This window comes from Notamacropus eugenii, chromosome 1 (genome assembly GCF_028372415.1).
Source record: "Notamacropus eugenii isolate mMacEug1 chromosome 1, mMacEug1.pri_v2, whole genome shotgun sequence".
NCBI lineage: Eukaryota > Metazoa > Chordata > Mammalia > Diprotodontia > Macropodidae > Notamacropus > Notamacropus eugenii.
In genome coordinates this window covers 743,617,672-743,637,017 of record NC_092872.1, presented here as the reverse complement: position 1 = coordinate 743,637,017, position 19,346 = coordinate 743,617,672, and the positions used below count along the sequence as shown (strand labels likewise).

The window sequence follows — 19,346 nt, the reverse complement described above, 5'->3', positions numbered from 1 at the left end:
ATATGATGATGATGATGAGAGGGTTGTACCAGATGTCCCATAAGGTCTTTTTCCAACTTGAAATATATTATTCGAATAAGTAGATATTAAAATTAAACTGCTTTGAGCATCAAATGAGGCGTAAGAGTAATAAAAATTTTTATGCAAGAGTGAAAATTATTATATTTTTATTCTTTAATCTATTCATAATTTTATGGATTCAGTTAAATTTTGTTCAAAAAGATTTTATGATGTGCCCACTACTTTTCAGGAACTGTGTTTGGTGCTTGAGATACAAAGCCTCCTTTCTGCTGGGTGGAGTAGGGATTCATCACGAATGCAGGAAAGAAAATCAAAAATATACACAAAGTAATTTAGGGGTAAGGGAAGGAACACTAGCAACTGGATGGGATGAAGAACATCACATTGGAGGTGGCATTTGAGCTGGTGTCAGTCGACCAGCATCTATTAAACCCTTACTATGTGTCAGGCACTGTGCTAGAAATACAAATAAAGGCAAAAAGGAGTTCTGTACTGCCTATATTCTATATTCCAAGAGCCTATATTCTAAGTGGGGAGAGAATATACAAATAACTTGGTGCATACAAGGCATACACAGAGGACAGGACAGCCTTCCCCACCGATCCAGGCTTTCTTGTCTTGTGTAATTCTTATCTACTTCTTTCCTTAAGTGTCTGTAAGTATATTAAGGTCCTTCCCTGGTTCTTTCAACATTGAATCTTTCAGAATTTCCAGTGCAGCCCTGGGGCTGTTCAGTAGTTATCTCCATCTCTCGAAAAGGGGGTTGAATAACCTCCCCTTTTGGGCAATGTGTACCTTTGATGCCATCTTGTCTGTCACATCTCCTCTCATGGTGCAAATCACAGTTGGCCACCAGATGTAACTCATATCTATGCCACCTCCCCCCAACCTCAGCTGACTCATCTTTCCATTTTATTATCATTAAATGTTTCTTCCTTTTCTTAGTAGTCTGAGATAACTTAGCCAAGTAATAATATCATCAACTATGCTTCCACTGTTGGAGGCATTAGTACTGTTCTGCTAATACCAGTAACTGTGACAGCCCTTTAAAAATACGTATTTAAGAAGGTTTGGTTAATAACCAGGACATGTACTCAGGAGTTGTAACTTTTCTTTTCCAGCATTAAATGAACCTACCATAGACTATGGCTTCCAGAGATTACAGAAAGTCATCCCGAGGCATCCTGGAGATCCAGAAAGACTAGCTAAGGTAAATCACTCTGGAGACTGATGTGTTAAAAATAATTTTATGGAATTTTAGGAAAATGAGATGCATATGAAAACAAACTCCATACTAAATAGTCTTTGAAGCTTGGCTACAAAGATTCTCTTGGGTTTTCTTTGGGATATAGGTGTCGAATCTGCACAAAATGTTCCACTGATAAAGCTTAATTTTGAAATGTACTTCTGGGATGTGCTAAACACACACACACACACACACACACACACACATACAGCACAAAAACCCTGATACCTTAAAATATAGAGTTTCAAATCAGATCAATTAGATTAATCTTTATAAAAGACAATTCACTTTATCTCCAATGGTCCTGTAGCATATTAACATACTCTATTTATGCAACAGTTATCAGGAAAGCATGTTGTATTTAGAGTCAGATGACTCTCACCAGCATGACTTTGGACAAGATACTTCACCCCTCAGGCTCTGTTTCCTCATTTGTTAAATGATGGGATTGGACTTAGTGACTTCTAGCATCTCTTCCAGTTCTCAACAAATGATGCTCAGACCTTCAGAAATTGAGTGGACACAGGAGGATGAGTTAAAGACATGTGTCCTAGCTGGACCTGTTCCCTCATCTGTACAATAAAAGGGTTAGACTGTATGACCTGTAAGGTCCCCTCCTATGATCATGGCTTCCTATGAATAATCAACCAGCAATACTTAAGATCATAGATCTAGAGTAGAAAGGTTCTTTAGAGGTCGTCTAGGTCAATTTCCTTATTTTATATTGAAGAAAACTAAAGGAAAAATGATCTAAGGTCATAGTGGCAGAAAGTGATAGAGCCAGATTTCAAACTTAAATCATATAATTCCAGAGTGAGCATCATTTCCATTTCCTCCTACGTATGTAAGTACAAGTTTCCTTTATTTAAGGTTGTTTACTGATTTTTGTGAAAGCATAATTTTAGGTAAAGCAATGTTGCGTGGGTCTTAGTGGTTTCATTGGAACACAATGCCATGGGCAATGGTAAAGTTGATACTTCGCCTTATCACCACTGCATCTCAAGAGTTAGCTCAGGTTATCACCTGCCATCTTATTTGCTTGGGCAATTGTTCAAATGATGCTATAACTGTGTAATTTGGTTATGGTATATTAATGACATTATGAAATAACATTCATTGGGTAAAATTGTGTGAAGGTATCTCTTTGTAACACAGGGCAAGGTATGTTTGCTTGTAAACTACTATGAAATGCATCCCTTTGATAAGTCTGCCTATGAAAAATGACTTGATAAGGGCCAGTTTGTCATTTCAGCTTTGATTTGTATAAAAAGTTGATCACATGTATTATATCTCATTAAATTGCTGAGAGGTATTTCATTTTTCCCCTGAATTGGAACTTTAAACATTCTGATATCAAGTTGTGAAGTTCTTATTTCTCTGTATCATGAGAAAATTAGAAACTCATAATTGCCTCTCTAATGCACCTTTATTTTCCTCTTGGAAAAATCCCAGCTTTACAAATAAATGATTTCTATAAAATAGGTTAATAGTGATTTTAAAAGCTGTAAGAAAAACAGGAGGTGGCAAAGACAAAATGAGAGGAAAGGGATAACTTACTGTGCTCGCTCTCTCTCTTTCTCTCTCTCTCTAAGAAACAAGAGAGAGTGTTATTGAGAGAATTCATCTTTATTAGAATCAAATTTCACAGAAGGCAATGCCAGAGCCATTTCAGAACTCTGGATAGCTCCTGGACAAGAGGATGGAGCTCTGGCCAATCAATCACTTAAAAACACTGTATTGGTCCGACAGTCTGATTTATGTCCAGGATGGTTTCAGATATATTTTTTCCCCTTTGGTAAAACCTACCTGGCCACACACATTTTTCCTGAAGCCTTCCTATATCTTAAATGATTTTGTGTCTGGGGAACCCAACACTCTTTGGAGGGGAATACATTATACTTCAGCATTCCTCAAGATCTGTTATTCAATAGTGTGATCACTTTCAGCATGGATGCAGTTCCAATCTCTCTATTCCTTGGTATTGTGCATTTCATGATTTGTTATCACCACAAAACTTTGTCTGGTAGCTAACTTTCTGTTGATTAATTCAATTTCAATTAAAAATGCTGGATTCACTATCAGGAGCCTGGGTTCCAATCCCAGCTCTGACACTTAGTATATCTATGTGACTTTGGGCAAGTCACTTAATTTCTCTGGACCTTAGTTTCCCCATCCCTAAAATGAGAGAGTTGGACCAGATGGTGTCTAAGTTTTCTTCTAGATCTAGAGCTATGAGTCTACAATCTGCATTCAATTCAATTTGAAAAACTTTTTGCAAGGCACTGTGGTAGATACTCAGAATACAAAGAAAAAACTGAAACTCTATTCATTTCCCTGTATTGCTTCCCATCAGAGAGCTACAACATGTACCCAGATAAATACTCAAGTAATTAAACTCAAGACAATTTGATGAGGGGTCATGCACTAACAATGATGGAGGAAGAATCATAAAAGATAATTTAGAAGATGGCACCTAGCTGAGTTTTGAAGAAAACTAGCAATTCTAAATAGGCAGAGGTGTGGAAGAAGTAAAATTCAGACATGTGAGTAGGGGTAAAAGTCCTGCAAAGACACCAAGATGGGAATGATGTGTCAGATTCAAAGAATGGTTAATATGCTAATTTGGCCAGACCATCTAATGTTTGAGGGAGATTATCATAAAATAAGTCTGGAAAGGTATGTAGGAGCCAGAGAACAGGGGCTGTAAGTACTAAGCTGAAGATGGAAAAAAATTTCTAGAAGCAAAAGGGAGCTTCAGAATGTTTTTGAACTTCTTTATACTTAGCTGAGTCAAATACTTGCCATATGACAGTCACTGTGCTAAGTACTGGAGATACAAAGAAGGGCAAAAACAGTCCCTGCTTTCAAGTAGTTCCCATTTTAATGGGGGAGACAGCAAATAAAAAGTTGGGTGCATGCAAATTATATATGGCATAGATGGAAGGTAATCTCAGAGGGGAAGGCACTGGCAGCTGGGGGTTGGGGACAAACAGACCTCTTACAGAAGATGGGGTCTGATGTGTGTCTGGAAGAAAGCAGTCTACCACCAACATACTTAACATCGTGGTTAACAGTTTTAGCTGTATCCAGTACTTGATGGCTCTGTCCCATTTAAGGCTATGGAAAGGGCTACCTTATCTGTGCTCATGGGTTTCACCATTTGGTTACTGTGCCCATCTCTCCCCCAGGAAATGCTGTTGAAAAGAGCGGCTGATTTAGTGGAAGCCCTTTACGGAACACCGCACAATAACCAGGTTAGATGCGAAACCTTTGCCCCATGGGCCACCACTTCCCTCTGGCCTACTGTTTGATTCTGACTTTTCCTGGAAAGAATACTAACCTCATGGCCTTTTTCTGTAGGACATCATTCTGAAACGAGCCGCTGACATTGCTGAGGCCCTCTACAGTGTCCCAAGGAATCCCAGCCAGATCCCAGCTCTGTCTAGCTCTCCAGCTCACAGTGGCATGATGGGTATCAACTCCTATGGCAGCCAGCTAGGTGTCAGCATCTCAGAGTCCACACAGGGGAACAACCAAGGTAATAACTTCTCTGGAGTTGAAGGTTAGCTACTATGAAGGCATCAGGATGAGAATCCTGCCTAGATCAAAGGAACCACAGTCATGCAATTGAGAGGGATGCCCCTTTCTGAGGAAAATGATAAATTCACATACTTAATTATACCCCTGCCAAGTGGAATCCATGGAGTAAATATATTTTAAAATAAAAATTTCAGTAAGTCAGGTTAAGAAGGAGGATGGAAAATAACCATGATTGGAAATAAAATATTTAAACTGTATAGATGGTCAGTTTTGGAAGGCCTACACACAGTACCAGAAACAGTTGTGTGATGAAGAGAACACTGGACTTGGTGTTAGAAAGACATAGAATCCAAGCCTACCTCTGACTAAGAAGTGTGACCCCTAGACAACTCTAAACTGCTATGTACTTCAGATAACCCCATAAGACTTATGTGCTAAATCACAGACAGTATTAATGTATGTGATTACACAGAGCATACAAACAGATGAGAAAGTCTGAGCTGATTTGTAAATGAAAATGTAAAGCAGATAGAGTTTCTTATTGTGGCTATACCTTATCATTATTTCATTAGTCTGAGTTTAATAAATTACTTTTCATTAACCAACAAAAAAATAGATGTTTAAAAATACCTTTGTCCCTTCATTCTTCTACCAGTTTTCTTCCTTGTCCTAGAAATCAAAAAACTCAATAAAAGACAAGTTAATCTTCCTCTGAATTGATTATTTTAACCCAGTAGGTGGTGCTTCTCAATCCATTCCATTCCATAAATTCAATCAGTTTTGAGCCCCTACTATGTGCTAGGCACTGTGCTAAGTACTCACTATCAAAGCAAAAGAAGGAAAGAGCCCCCACTTTCTAGTAGCTTACAGTGTCCCGGAGGAGACAATATGTACACATGTAAGTAAGATTATATGTGTAGCATGCCCTTCAGGGCTATTTCTCCAACTCCCACTCACATTGGTAGGCAAGGCCATGAATACCTCTGGTACTGTCTCACATAACCTCTTGTTCCTACTCCCCCAAATATGGTTTGTTTCCTGTTCATTATTGGCTAACCAGACTTAATTGACTTTTAGACAGGGGTGTTTATGGGTGAGATTGTGATAGCCATTGGTATAAAGCATACCTCCAAATGTCTTAGATTCTCTCTTCCATAAATACATACCAGGCCAGGAGAAATCTTAGTTAGTATACATGACAAGGGCAAATCAAAGTTCTTAATCACTAGAAGTCCCTTTTTTTCCCTTGGTGGAATACTCATGACATTCCCTTTCAATGTAGCTGTTTGCTAGGCTCTAAGGGACAATGCCTTTGTCAACCCTGGAGCTGCCATCTTTGATGTGTTTTAGTTCCCCAATGTAGAAAGTATGACCAGCCACTTATGTTCTGGGATGCTGTTACTAATGCCAATGGTAAAACAAAATCTTCTGACATTTCAAAGTTCACACTGTTGTCCTCTAGGCATTGGGGGACAGGGAGAAGAGGAGAGAGAATTCAATCCTTACTACTCCTAGGTCAATTTTCAGTAACTAGACCGAATTGTTGTTAGAATCTCTTGGAAGTTTTGATTCCAAGCTGGGCTGTTGTAATATACACAGACCCTGAAATGTACCTGATTCATTCTTCCAATCCCAGTACATTTCCTGTGTTATCTGATTTTATCTGGTGATCAAAATATTTCTCTACTTCCAAACTGATTAAAGACTTGATACCGCCTAATTTATGTTTTTGATTGATTGATTCCATAGAGATGTCTAGTAGGCCTTTAGAATTACAATAATTGGGGTGGGGTAGAGGATACCCCTTTATACAGACAAAATCATTTCAAAGTAATTTGACTAGCTGCTGGAAGTCAGAGTGGGGATTCAATTCAACAAATATTGATTAAGCTTGAATTGTGTGTTAAGTGCTGGGATACATCCTGAAAACACGAAGAAAAATATAGTACCTGTCCTCAAAGAACTTATATTCTAATGGAGGACACAGTATATCCATAGATAAGTACAAACAAAGTATACACAAAGTACTTTCAAGACAGAGAGGACTAACTGGTTGGAGGAGACTTGGGTAGGAGAGGCACATGAGCTGTATTCTGAAAGCAGATGGGCATTGTGGGAGAGATCCTATGAATTAGTCAGTTCCTATAGTAAAAGTGAGGGTTAAGGCTTCCAGCTGGAATTCTTTTTCTTTTCCTTTGGGAATATTAAGATGGATGAGCTAGAACAGTGGTTTCTCGTCTTTGTTAAGTATGAGAATCCCTTTTTAAGAACAAAAACTTCTCAGACCTCAAGCAATGACAGTTGTTCAGTATTTGCAATTTTAGTATCTGTTGATGCAGAGAGAACATCAATCAATCAGTCAGCAGACATTTATTCAACACCTGCTAAGTGCCAGATAACGTGCTAAACATTGGATTATATAAAACAACAATGATATAGTCTCTACCCTCAAGTAACTTAGATCTTAATGGGGCGACCCCATGCACTTACATAGGGATTTACAAGCTCCAGCCTACAACCTTAGAGGGAAGGGCTCTAGCAGCTTGAGGGAACTGTGGCTTTGAATTCAGTGCCACTTGTAAGTGAATTTTCAGTTTTGTAAACTTAATAGCATCCGCATGTATTTCAACAGTCAAAAGTAAGTGTACGAGATGTACTATCTCCTCTGTCCATAGATGGTATGTTTGCTTATTTATCACACTGCGTCTTTTAGGATCCTCTTGTGATAACCCTGCAAGCTGGAACTGGCAACTCACTAGACTAGAAATTGAATTCTCAGAAAATAGCATCGATTTATTTTTGACCTGGACATGTTTCGTCCCTTGTGTGACTTCAGAGACAGTGGGTGTTTAAAGTGCCAGAAAGAGCCTACGTCTGGAGAATTTGACAGGGCTCATGGTGGTGGTATGTGCAGGGGGGACAAGAAGATTCCATTTTCCTCTATACCCATCCTTACCACTAACCAATGCCTGAAATTCCACCATTGTAGCCCAATTTCATTGCTCAAGTTTTCATTTCCTGTTCAAGAATCCCTGGAAGGTCAAATACTTGAAAATTCTCTTAGACATTAGCATCTTAGAACAAAGGGAGAATCTAATAATCTGAGTGGAGTAGGGGAACAGTAGCAGGGCTCTGGGCTTAGTTGGGATCTCCTGAGTTCAAAGCTTACATCAGATGCCAGCTAGTTGTGGGACTTTGGGAAGTCACTTAATGCCTGTAGCTCAGTTTCCTCACGTGCAAACTGATTGGGCTTGAAAGACTGTAAGGTCTCTTTCAGCTCTAACCATGCTCCTAGGCTAAGAGGGGAAGGACCCTGATGCCAGATGACTGTGTCTATGCAGTGGTGTCCCAGCCCGACTCTGGGGAGGCTGCTATGGTATTAATGTGTGGCCTGCTGCTTCACTCACTCATCTCCCTCACCTGCCCAGGTTACATCCGGAACACAAGCAGCATCTCTCCTCGTGGCTACTCCTCTAGTTCCACCCCCCAGCAGTCTAACTACAGCACATCCAGCAACAGCATGAATGGATACAGCAACGTGCCCATGGCCAACCTGGGCGTACCAGGCTCCCCAGGCTTCCTGAATGGCTCCCCCACAGGATCCCCTTATGGAAGTAAGTGCTTTCTCTCCAGTTCTTTGGATGTGGGGCTCTTCCCTTTTGACTTTCATATACCCAGGTTTCATTTTGTAGCACCCAGCACATAGTAGGCGCTTACTAAATGCAAACCATTACCACAGCTAAAGTGCTTTAAAAAGACAGGGAAGGGAAAAGGGAGGAAGAAATAAAGAGCCTTTATTAAACACTTACTATGCACTTGGTACAGTATCAGGCCCTATGGGTAAAAACAGAAAAAGTGAGTGAGCCCCTATCCTCCAGGAGATTACAATCTGATAGGAAGAGGCCATACATGTCAAGGAGTGGTGACCAGAGAGGGCCATTTTGGGCTGATAGTCACAGGAAGGATGAGTTGAGTCACAGGGAGACTGTTCATTGACTGCCCCTTTCAAGAAGTGACTGTTGACTTTATTTCTATGTCCAGAGGAAGAGATGAGAAGAGAGGAAAGGGCAGAGGTACCTGCGTGGAAGGGCAGATGGCAAGGTGCCCTGGATGGACAGCTAGACTGGGGAAGGTTAAGAGTGAGGCTCTGTCCCCTCATTTCTTCTAAAGAGGTTTTCTTTACAAAAGAGACCAAGGTCCCAGATCTGGACTGTGTTCGGTGCTAGCCACAGCAGAGTTGGGAAGGTCAGGCATTGTTATCCCCATCTCTATTTCCACCCTTTGACACCATTGATTTCTTCTTTGCAATATCTCTTAAATACACCCCTTTCTCTGACCCTGCCACCAGGATGGTGCCCTCATCACCTCCCACCTGGACTACTGCAAAAGCCTGCTTGTGGGTCATTCTGCCTCACGTCTCTCTCCTACACCATCTCATATTCCACCACCAAAATACAGATCTGACCACGTCACCCCCCATACTCAATAAAATCCAGTAGTTCCTTGTGACCTATAAAACTAAATCTTGTTCAAAGTTCTTTATGACCTCACCCTCCACCCCAAACTTTTTAGTTCTCTTATCCCTTAAACCTCCCATACTCTGATCCAGTGACACTAGTCTCTTCACCATTCCTCCAATAAGACGCTCCATCTCCGAAATTCAAGCATTTCCTCTGGCCGTCCCCCATGTTTGGAATACTCTCCCTCCTCATCTCTGCCTTCTGGCTTCCCTGGCTTCCTTCAAGCCTCAACTAAAATCATTTCTTCTACAGGAACTTTTCTCAATCATTCTTAATTCATAGCTTGATTGTACGTATTTGTTTACTTCTTATCTCCCTCATTAATTTGTAAGCTCTTTGAGAGCAGGGACTGTCTTTTGCCTTTCTTTGTACTAATAGGCACTTAATAAATGCTTCTTGACTGACTGGCTGACACCACTGAGGCTGGCAACTCCATTACCATTCCCAGGTCCTTTCTGGATGAGCACTTTTAATTTACATCTACTACAAAGTATGGCCAATCAAGATAAAAGAAGTTACCTGAGCAGGGTAGTCATCTCACAACAAACTCTGAGGCTGCAAATGGGATTGCCTCAAAGGGTTCTGGGTGACAAAATAATTCTCACCTTTTGGCAAGAGGGTCAAGGGAACAGTGCCTGCTGGACTGGATCGAAAGAATTCCCTGGGAGAAAAATGCTTTCCTGTTCATATATTAGTTATCATCCTGAAGGTAATTGTTTGATTCTGTGCTATTTTCTGAGGTGCTTCTCACTGCCAGGAACAGAAGGAGGAGATATGAAGGCTTTTTCACTTTTCTTTTGCTTGGATCCCACCACATTCTTCAATGGATTGGTGATCTCACTGATGGGAATGTTCTCTCCAGCAATGCAGATTGCAACCCCTGACCTCTCTGACTCTTATCTATGTTCTTCCTTAAATTCAACACAAGAGACCAGTAATGATACCTTTCAGTAATTCTCTCCTCTTTCTGCTTCAGACATCCTAATCACCTGTGCCAGTAAAGCCCACCTAAACCTCCACTGAAACTGAGCAACAGATCTAAGATCTGGGAGTTTGGAGGAGGCAGGGGCCGCATGGAACCGCTCTGTCTTGTTGCTTTCAGAATACTTCCCTTCACTTGGTATCTTGCTCTTGGTGGTCCTGTATTCTCAAAGAGAACCAATGCTTTGGGATTTTACAAACCATTTCTGGGAGGCCAAGAGGCTGAGAATACGTCTGTCTCAGCTTTAGCCCTAGCAAAGTGGAAATGTGGTCCCAGGAAATATATCAAACCATTGAAATTCTCTATTGCAACAAAGTGAGGTGCCTGATGACATTAAATATAAAAAAGGTATTTGGCATCTATCTATCTGTCTTTCTATTTATCTTCCTGCATCTTTGTATCCATCTGTCTGTCTGTCTTTCTGTCTATATCTGTATCTGTCTATCTGTCTGTCTATCTATCTTTCTATCTATCTATCTATCTGTCTGTCTGTCTGTCTGTCTGTCTGTCTGTCTGTCTACCCTATCCATCTATCTATCCATCTGTCTGTCTGTCTTTCTGTCTATATCTGTATCTGTCTATTTGTCTATCTGTCTAGTCTCTACGTATCTGTCCATGTATTTATCTGTCTGTCTATCCATCTATCTCTCGAGTTGGTCTGTCTATGTGTATGTATATATTTGTGTGTCTATTACATATCTCTATCTGAACACATAGACTTTTTAGACCTTACAGGTCATTCAGTCCAAACTTTATCTGAAGCATGAGTCTACTCTACAACTTCCCTAACAAAGGGCCATCCAGCCTCCACTTGAATACCTACAGTGATGGGGATCTCACTACATGGTCAGTGTTTAAGTACTTCCTGCCCCAAGAAACTGGTCATTTTCCTCTTGGTCATCTCTCATTCTCAGGATCATAGGATTCAGGATTGGTTGGGGACCTTAGAGAGCTTTCTAACTTGTTCAAAGTCCAACTTCTCCTCACTGTTTGGGGTTCCTCCTTCTGGTGCCAAGTAGACTAAGTCTGATCTGTCCATATGACAACTCTCTGGGATTTGATCACCAAGGTTATTATCTGTCCCTTGCCTCTTGTTTGTCTCTCTCGAGGCTAAGCACCGCTTTCTTCTTCAATGTTAGGGTCTGGAGTCTCTTTCTTCTCTTAGTTCTTCATTGGCACATTTCTGGTTTGTTGATGTCTCTTCTAAAATTTGGGAAGTCACATGACACTAAAGGTCTAGCTAAGGTGATAATGGGAAAAGAACTTCTCCGTTCTAGACACTAGACACTGATAATATAATCTAAGGGGGAGTGGCTGTCATCCTACTCTGTTAGCTTGGACTGTTTGCTCTTGTTTAGTACTGTCTGACTCTCTACAACCCCATTTGAGGTTTTCTGGCAAAGATACTGGAATAGTTTGCCATTTCCTTCTCCAGATCATTTTACAGAGGAGAAAACCGAGGCAAACAAGAGACTTGCCCTGCATCACGCAGCTAGTAAGTGTCCGAGACCGGATCTAAACTCAAGCTCCCCCTGATTCCAGTGCCTGCACTCTCTCTCATTTAGCCACATCTCTGACATATCCATGTCCCCCAGCTTTCTCCCCTTGGCCTCTTAAGGTGCCTTACATTTCATATACTGCTATTTGTGGAATTTCACATTTCACATACATGGCTAAACCTGCATCCTTTTGCATATCCCCTCTTCACCCGAGTGTCTGTATTCTACCTCATGGCAGGTCTTAGATTACCTGGAGGGACATCAGAGCTGTCTTCAAGGATTTGAAAGTGATCATGGGGAGAAGGGATGGCCTGAGAGGAAGGAACCAGTAGTAATAAGTGGAAGGTGCAAAGGAAAAAAGCGTTGGCTTGATATTGGGGAAGACTTCCTAACCAAGTAGAAATATCCTGATGTAGAAGGAGTGGACTGCCTCTGGCCCAGTGGGTTTTCCCTCTTTGCAGAAGTTTGAAGGGAGGGGCTGGAGAACCAATGATCAGACATATTATAATGGGTATTCTTTTGGAGGTATGAGTTGGACTAGGTAGCTGCTAAGATCCCTTCCATGGGGCAGTCAGGTGGTTTAATGAATAGAGCATTGGGCCTGGAGTCAGGAAGACCTGAGTTCCAATCCAGCTTTAAACACTCACTAGCTGTGTTTCTCTCTGGGTAAGACACTTAACCTCTGACTTGCCTCAGTTTCCTCATCTGTAAAATGGGGAAAATAACATTGCTAACCTCCCAGGGTTGTTGTAAGGATCAGTCGAAATGTTATAGAAATGTTAGCTATTTCAACACTCCTTGGTCCATTATGTTGCTTGTCCGAATCCAGATAGGACACAGTTTCTTAGGGCTTAGGGGAGAGGAAAGCTCCACAGAGGCTGAGGAACCCCTGGATCCAGGGCTGAAAAGCCCAGTGCTTTGGACATTCTTAGTTTTTTCCTAACAGCCTGGTGTGGCTGGGCCACGCCATGGTGTAATTACTTGTCCAAGCCAATTAGGGAGAAAATCAAATTGAACCCCACAGCCATGTTTGACTTTCCCAACTTCCAAAGCAGGGCATCAGAAACCTTCGTCTTTATTGTACTTACACACACAGTACTCCAGCCCCCCAAAAGTGGCCAAACAGATGTTTTTCCCATTTCACATCCGTGCTTCCCTTACTAGCTGGAGCTGTGAGTGCCAAATTTCAGCTCAGAGCACGTTTTTTATGGCTGAGTTATAAACCTCTGACAATAGGGGGTTATAATGAAAGGCTGACAGACCCCTGTGCGCCAGCAAATGGGACGGCTGAGTGCAAAAGGCGGATATTTGCCCAGCGAGGTCCAGCTGGGGTGGTGGGAGTCATCCTGGGGACAAGAAGTGGTTTTCCCCTCACTCCTCATGTCCCTGTTAGTTTCAGGCCCTGAAATACATTTCTTAACTTTGATTCCCATATGAGGGAAGATAGATAGATGTCCAACAACATCCTCAGTGGGGAGGCTGGTTGGTCAACTGCAAAAAAGAGACACCCTTTCCCCTCCAACTCCAGTCCAAGACACAATCCAGCAAGTAAGCCTGCCCTGCCTGGGGGGCTATTTCCCCTGAAGCAGTGAGAGCCACCAAAGCAGCCTGAAGTCAGGGCCAGTATCACCCCAAATAGCATCGAGACAGTTAGAGGATACTGCTTATCATTGGCCACATCCTATAATATGCTCTGGCATGGAGCAGAAAGTGGAATAAAGAGGGGGGAAATGGAGAAACATGAAGCATTTCTTCTCCACCAAGGCTATTTGACTCCACAACAAAGGGCATTTATCCGAAGCACAGATCCCCCACATACTTGTTGTAGGTGATCTCTATAGTAGGCAAACAGCCCCACCCTCCCCTTTCAGCACCTAGAGCTTTGTGGGTAGTGATGCAAAATAAGTTATTATGGCCTCACATTTGTTTGTTGAAGTAGTCTTTTTTCCCCAAGCCAACCATAAGGGCATGTATTTACTCTGCTTTAGAATCCTGACATCCTCAATCATGGAGCATTAGAGCTGGACAGAATCTTAGAACTTAATAAGGGTAATCATAGTAACTGTCATTGTTCAGTCATTTTTCAGTCCTGTCTGACTCTTCATGACCCCCTTTGGGCTCTTTTTGGCAAAGATACTGGAGTGGTTCACCATTTCCTTCTCCAACTCATTTTGCAGAAGAGGAAACAGAGGCAAATGGGGTTTAAATTACTTGACCAGGGTCATACAGCTAGTAAGTGTCTGAGGATGGATTTGAACTCAAGTTTTCCTGATACCCAACCCAGTTCCTCATCCAATGTACCATTTTCCTGCATCATCTTGAACTATTAGAAGTGAGGTTCTTGCCCAAGATTATTCCACAGACTACTGAATGAACAAATTTGGAACCAAAGCTCAGGTAGTTTGCTCTTCTGGGCAACCGGGAACAAGGGAATATAAAGTCAGAGGACTTAGAGCTTAAAGGAACTATAGAATATAGCTAACTTATTTTACAGATGAGGAAACTGAGGCCCAGAAAGGTAAAATAATTTCCTCCCTTGATTCTAGTAGTAAATATCAGAACTAAAGAACAGTAACTCATCCTTAATTTGTTGACGGGGAAAATGAGGCTAGAAAGAGGAAATCTGGTTGAAGCTATGAATATACCCTCCTCTATACATGGTGCCTTGGATCTTGGCATTATCGAAAAGGAAAACACGAGGTTGGGGCATTACTTGAAGAATGTGTTTCACTGTCAGAAAAGAGGAAAGGAAAAATGATAAAATAATTGCTTTCCAGAGAAGCTTGGTTTTCTTGGATCTTAACTGGGAAGTAAAAATATCCTTCCTTTCTTCTCCAGACTCTGTACATTTGCCTCACTGCACATTCTACCTGGACCTCCTAATTCTTCCCTCCAAGACTAAGCAGAATAGGACAGCAGTACAAGTAGTAGATGACAAGGGCTATGTGTACCCAGTTTCTTCAGAATGACATCATACGGAATGGACTCAAGGCCCTTCACTATCTAGGTCGCCTGTCTTTAAATATCCTCCAACTTATCAATGTCTTTGATTGGTAAAAAACTGAACATATTCCAGATAAAGTCTGACTGAGACAAAGGACAGAGGGATGATCACCTCTTTATTCTTAGAAGTCATATTTCTCTTAAGACAGCCCAAGACGTTACTAGCATTTCTGGCTTGTGCATCATACTGCCAACTCATATTGAGCTTGTAGTCGGTCCACTGAAACCCTCAGATCTGTTTTTGACAAAATATTCTCTAATTGTACTTCTTTCATCCGGTACTTAACGAAAGATATTTCCTTTCTTGTCAATGACACAACCTGACTTTTGACTATTTTGTAACTATTTTTTTTTGTTACACATTTTTTGTTACTATTATGCAGTTTGCTGGTGACTCCATCCAAATGGGTAGCAGGTTCTATCACTAGGTTTCGGGAACTATAATGAGAGATGCCATCTTGGTATATAATAAATGAAAGGCTAGCCTCAGAGTCAGGAAGACCTGGGGTCAAGTCTTGCCTCTGAGATCCACAGGCTGTGTGACCCTGATTGTCATTTAGCCCTCAGTGACTCTCTAAGACAATTAGTGGTGGCTGAGGACTCAGGCTTTGATCTGCCGTGGGGGAGGGAGTCTGATGAGAAAAAGAAAATACAAAGAGGGAAACTGTCAAAGCCTTAGTACCCATCCATGAATGCCTTATGGAGTAATAATGATGATAATAAAAACTGTTATTTCTATTGATTCTTAAAGTTTTCAAAGCACTTTATAGATATTCTCTCACCCCAGACCTGTGAAATGGGTGCTATAGGTCTTATCATGCCTATTTTTACAGGTGAGGAAACTGAGGCTCAGATGGGTTAAGTGGGTTGTAAATGTTTGCAAGGCTAGTAAGTATTAGAGATGAGATTTGAACCCAGGGCTTTCTGATTCCATATACAACATTCTAGACATTACAAGATTCCACCTCAGACCTGGGTTGAAATTCCGCCTCTGACTCTTAGCTGTCATCTACAAGTCACTTAATCCATCTGAACCTCAGTTTTCTCATCTGGAAAATGGGCATGATAAGACCTGTATTAGTGTCAGAACAGGATTGTTTAAATGAGGGAATACTTGTAAAAGGCTTTGCCCACTTTAAGGGACTATAGGAGACTGTTATTATTAAAGGAGAGTCTCTCAGGCCAAGGATGCATTGGCCACATTTTAGGGTTGGAGCAGGGAGTATAGGTGTGCATGGAGAGTAGGTTAGGTGTGTGTTTCCTTCTGACCCAATGGAAATATTCCCCCAGGGAGAGCTGCACACATAGCCCATGCTCTAGGTAGACCTGTGTGGGACCAGAGGACAATGATGAGAACTGAGAATTTCCCCAACCTTGAGAAGAAAGAAAACATTTTCTGTCCTAAGGGGAACCTGGTGGAGATCAAGTAGGTGCCTGGCCCCACTCTGGTGGCATCTCCTTCTAAATGAGGACCATGCTATTTCTTTTCTAGTAATGTCTTCAAGTCCTACAGTTGGCTCTTCCAGTACATCCTCCATTCTCCCGTTCTCGTCTTCCGTCTTCCCAGCTGTCAAACAGAAGAGTGCCTTTGCTCCTGTCATTAGACCCCAAGGCTCCCCTTCTCCAGCCTGCTCTAGTGGAAATGGAAATGGATTCAGAGGTAAGAAAGATGGCACCTTGGGAGCTCCTGTTCATGGGCTCACTAAGCCACACTAAAAGTCACCAGCATCACTTGGCTCTTTGGCATCCACTGACAAAGACACTTTTTGATTTTTCAATCAAGAAATACTTAGAGTTGATAAATTTTCATTAAGATGTGAAGTAGGAAACAGGCACAGCAACATCCCAAGTCCCAGTCATGGTCTACTCTAGTCCAATCCAACAAATATTTATTAAACACCAATGATAGGTAAGATATTGCGCTAAGCCCAAAGTGAAAAAAATAGATTTCCAGAAACTTACATTCAAAGGGAGAAAGAATGGAACAAGGACACAGATAAGCATATATATGATAATTTGAGGAAGAGGGAGCAAATCTTAATAGCTGAAGGGGTTAAGAAAGGAAATTCTTTGCCTCTTCCCTTCTGCCTCTTGGTTTTCTAGGGATTTAGCTCCAACCCCATCCCCCTAGGTGGTCTTTCCTGGTAGGTCTGGCTGCCAACACACAGGGAGGCCTGCTACCACAGGTTCTTAGATCTGCATTCATAAGAGGAAAGACAACTTTTGAGGGGTTAACAATCACTTTAATTAAGCGCATGAATCATTCCTTTAACTAAGCACATATGTCATTTACCTAGTTCAGGGGAGTCAACCATACAGAGAAATCAAAGATCAACAGAAATGGCTTCCTCTGCCTGAATTCAACAGACAAGTCCAACTGTCTGACCATAGTTACCAGAGAGGGAAGCACCAATATCTGGGTTTTCAAAGCTGGGGGGCTATTTAGCACCTTCCCAGAGTCATCCTCTAGCCAAGCAAACACTTCCAGTCAGCAAGCCCTGAAGTACAACCTCATCCTCAGAGTATTCATACCTTTTTTAGAGCCAGAGGACATCCCAACCCTTGAGAACCAATGCCTCATTAACAAAAGGTATGGGCCTTCCTACAAATCTTCCCTAATCAAACTCCCTTCAATGCGCAGATTCATTAATGGGTGGGGAAGATCTTTAGTCACATTAACAATACAAATACATATATCATTTCTCATTAAAGAAACTCTTGTTTCTGTACTTTACTCCTAGAAAAAATTCTTAGTTGGTAAAGGCAAGATTCAATGGGAAGCATTTGATTATACCAAAATAAAAACAGCAAAAGATTCTATTTTGCTTGCTATCACACTACCCTTCTTGGGTTACCTTCTCTCTGCTCTCTATATATTTTACTTACTTGCATGTTGTCTCCTTGCATTCCTTGAGAACAAAAGCAGCTTTTGCCTTCTTAGTATCCGCAGATCTTACCACACTGCCTAGTGCGTAACAAGCCCTTTGTCAATGTTTTTTGACTGACTGATTGACTACCATAGAAGAAGGTATCTGAGCTAAGTTTTGGAAGTGGCTAGGTGGAACTGAAGATGGGATGAAGTGCGAATGTGCAAATGCTTTTATAGACATCCTAGATAGAGCCACAGAGGAGGGCGCATCAACATTCAGGGAACAACAAATAGGCCCTTAGAGTGAGCAAAGGGAAATAGTAAGATGGGAAACATGAGCTTGTGGCTGATTGTGAAACTCTTTAAATGTCAAATACAGGACTGTGTATCCTATCCTCAAGGCAATGGTGAGCTCTTGACGTTTCTTGAGTAAATGAGTGACGTGGTCAGACTTGTTCCAAATATAGAATCCAGGAATTAATTTCCAGTCTCCCAACACTGTGGTTTAGGCCCACAAGACTGTACAGTTTCTCCCTGAAGGATGCCCTGGGTCATCACATGGGCTGGCATGTGTTACTACTTACACAGCTTGCTTGTCATCTGCAGTCCATATACATTCCAGGGGCATAGCTGGATGGGATCCATCAAGAATAACCAGCAGTTCCCAGAACCCTGACTTCCATGCTTACCAAATTGATATCAGGTGCTTGATCAGGGCCATGGGGAGGGAAGAAAAGTATATGTCTTTGTCTGTGCTTTTTTTTTAAGAAAAAGAATTAATATCACACGTCAAACTAGTTTCTGAGCAGTGCAATGAAATGTAATGTGACATGACGTAACACAAATGTGATGAGTACACGAATATCTAATCATCTCATCATGGATGGGAGGCAGCTGATGGCAAGGGAGCAAATTAGAAACTGCTGAGCACTGTGGATCACTGACGGCCCCCATTATTTTTCAACAGCTCTGCACATTCAGACATGAAAATATTCATGACAAGCAGTGATGGAGAGAACCCATAGGGTCAGAGGTTCGGTTAACCCCTCTCAGATCCTAGTCCCTGAGGCCTGCTGGGCTTAGGGGAGATTCCTGGACATGCAGCCCTATGGCCAGAACAGAGTTGATGTGTAGTCTTACTCTTCTAGTGGTCGCTGGAAAGCCTTCTAGGGCCATTTTTGTGAGTTATGACTCAGGAAAGCTATGAGGCACAGGGGAGTGTTGGTAGTCTTAGTGACCCAGGGTTGTGGGATTTAGAATGGGAAGGAAACATAGGGGTCCCACAGTCAACCCTGACAAAATCACCAAATTTCAGAAATGGAAGGGATCTCAGTGACCAACCCTACGAATAGAGTTGCAAGGACTTTGGTGAAGGAAAGAAGGATGGGAGCAAGCCTGCTAATCTTCCAGAGATCTGAGAGTCCAGCCCCTTATTTTCATAGATGAGCAAACAGACCCACGGGGGGTTAAATTTCTCTGCCCAAATTGATTCGGGGGTTAGTATTCATTCTGTCTTCAGACAACAGAACTGGGATCACTGAATGAAAATTGAAAAGAAACAAATTTAGACTATTTTAAGAAGAGCCATCCCAAAGTGTGATGAGGCTGACTTGAGAGCCAACAGTTTGTAAATGACAGAGCTGGATTCAAACCTTGGTCCTCCAAC

General features: G+C 41.7%; 1 protein-coding gene across 1 annotated transcript in view; it reads left to right on the top strand.

The window, feature by feature from the left end:
• The window catches only part of EBF2 (EBF transcription factor 2), a 258,990-nt gene that overhangs the window by 230,955 nt on the left and 8,689 nt on the right, over positions 1 to 19,346 (top strand). The window contains exons 11-15 of the mRNA XM_072637683.1: positions 1,143 to 1,231; positions 4,456 to 4,521; positions 4,628 to 4,805; positions 8,236 to 8,421; positions 16,304 to 16,471. Coding sequence (XP_072493784.1) covers positions 1,143 to 1,231; positions 4,456 to 4,521; positions 4,628 to 4,805; positions 8,236 to 8,421; positions 16,304 to 16,471 — 687 coding nt within the window. The remainder of the gene's footprint in view (positions 1 to 1,142; positions 1,232 to 4,455; positions 4,522 to 4,627; positions 4,806 to 8,235; positions 8,422 to 16,303; positions 16,472 to 19,346) is intronic.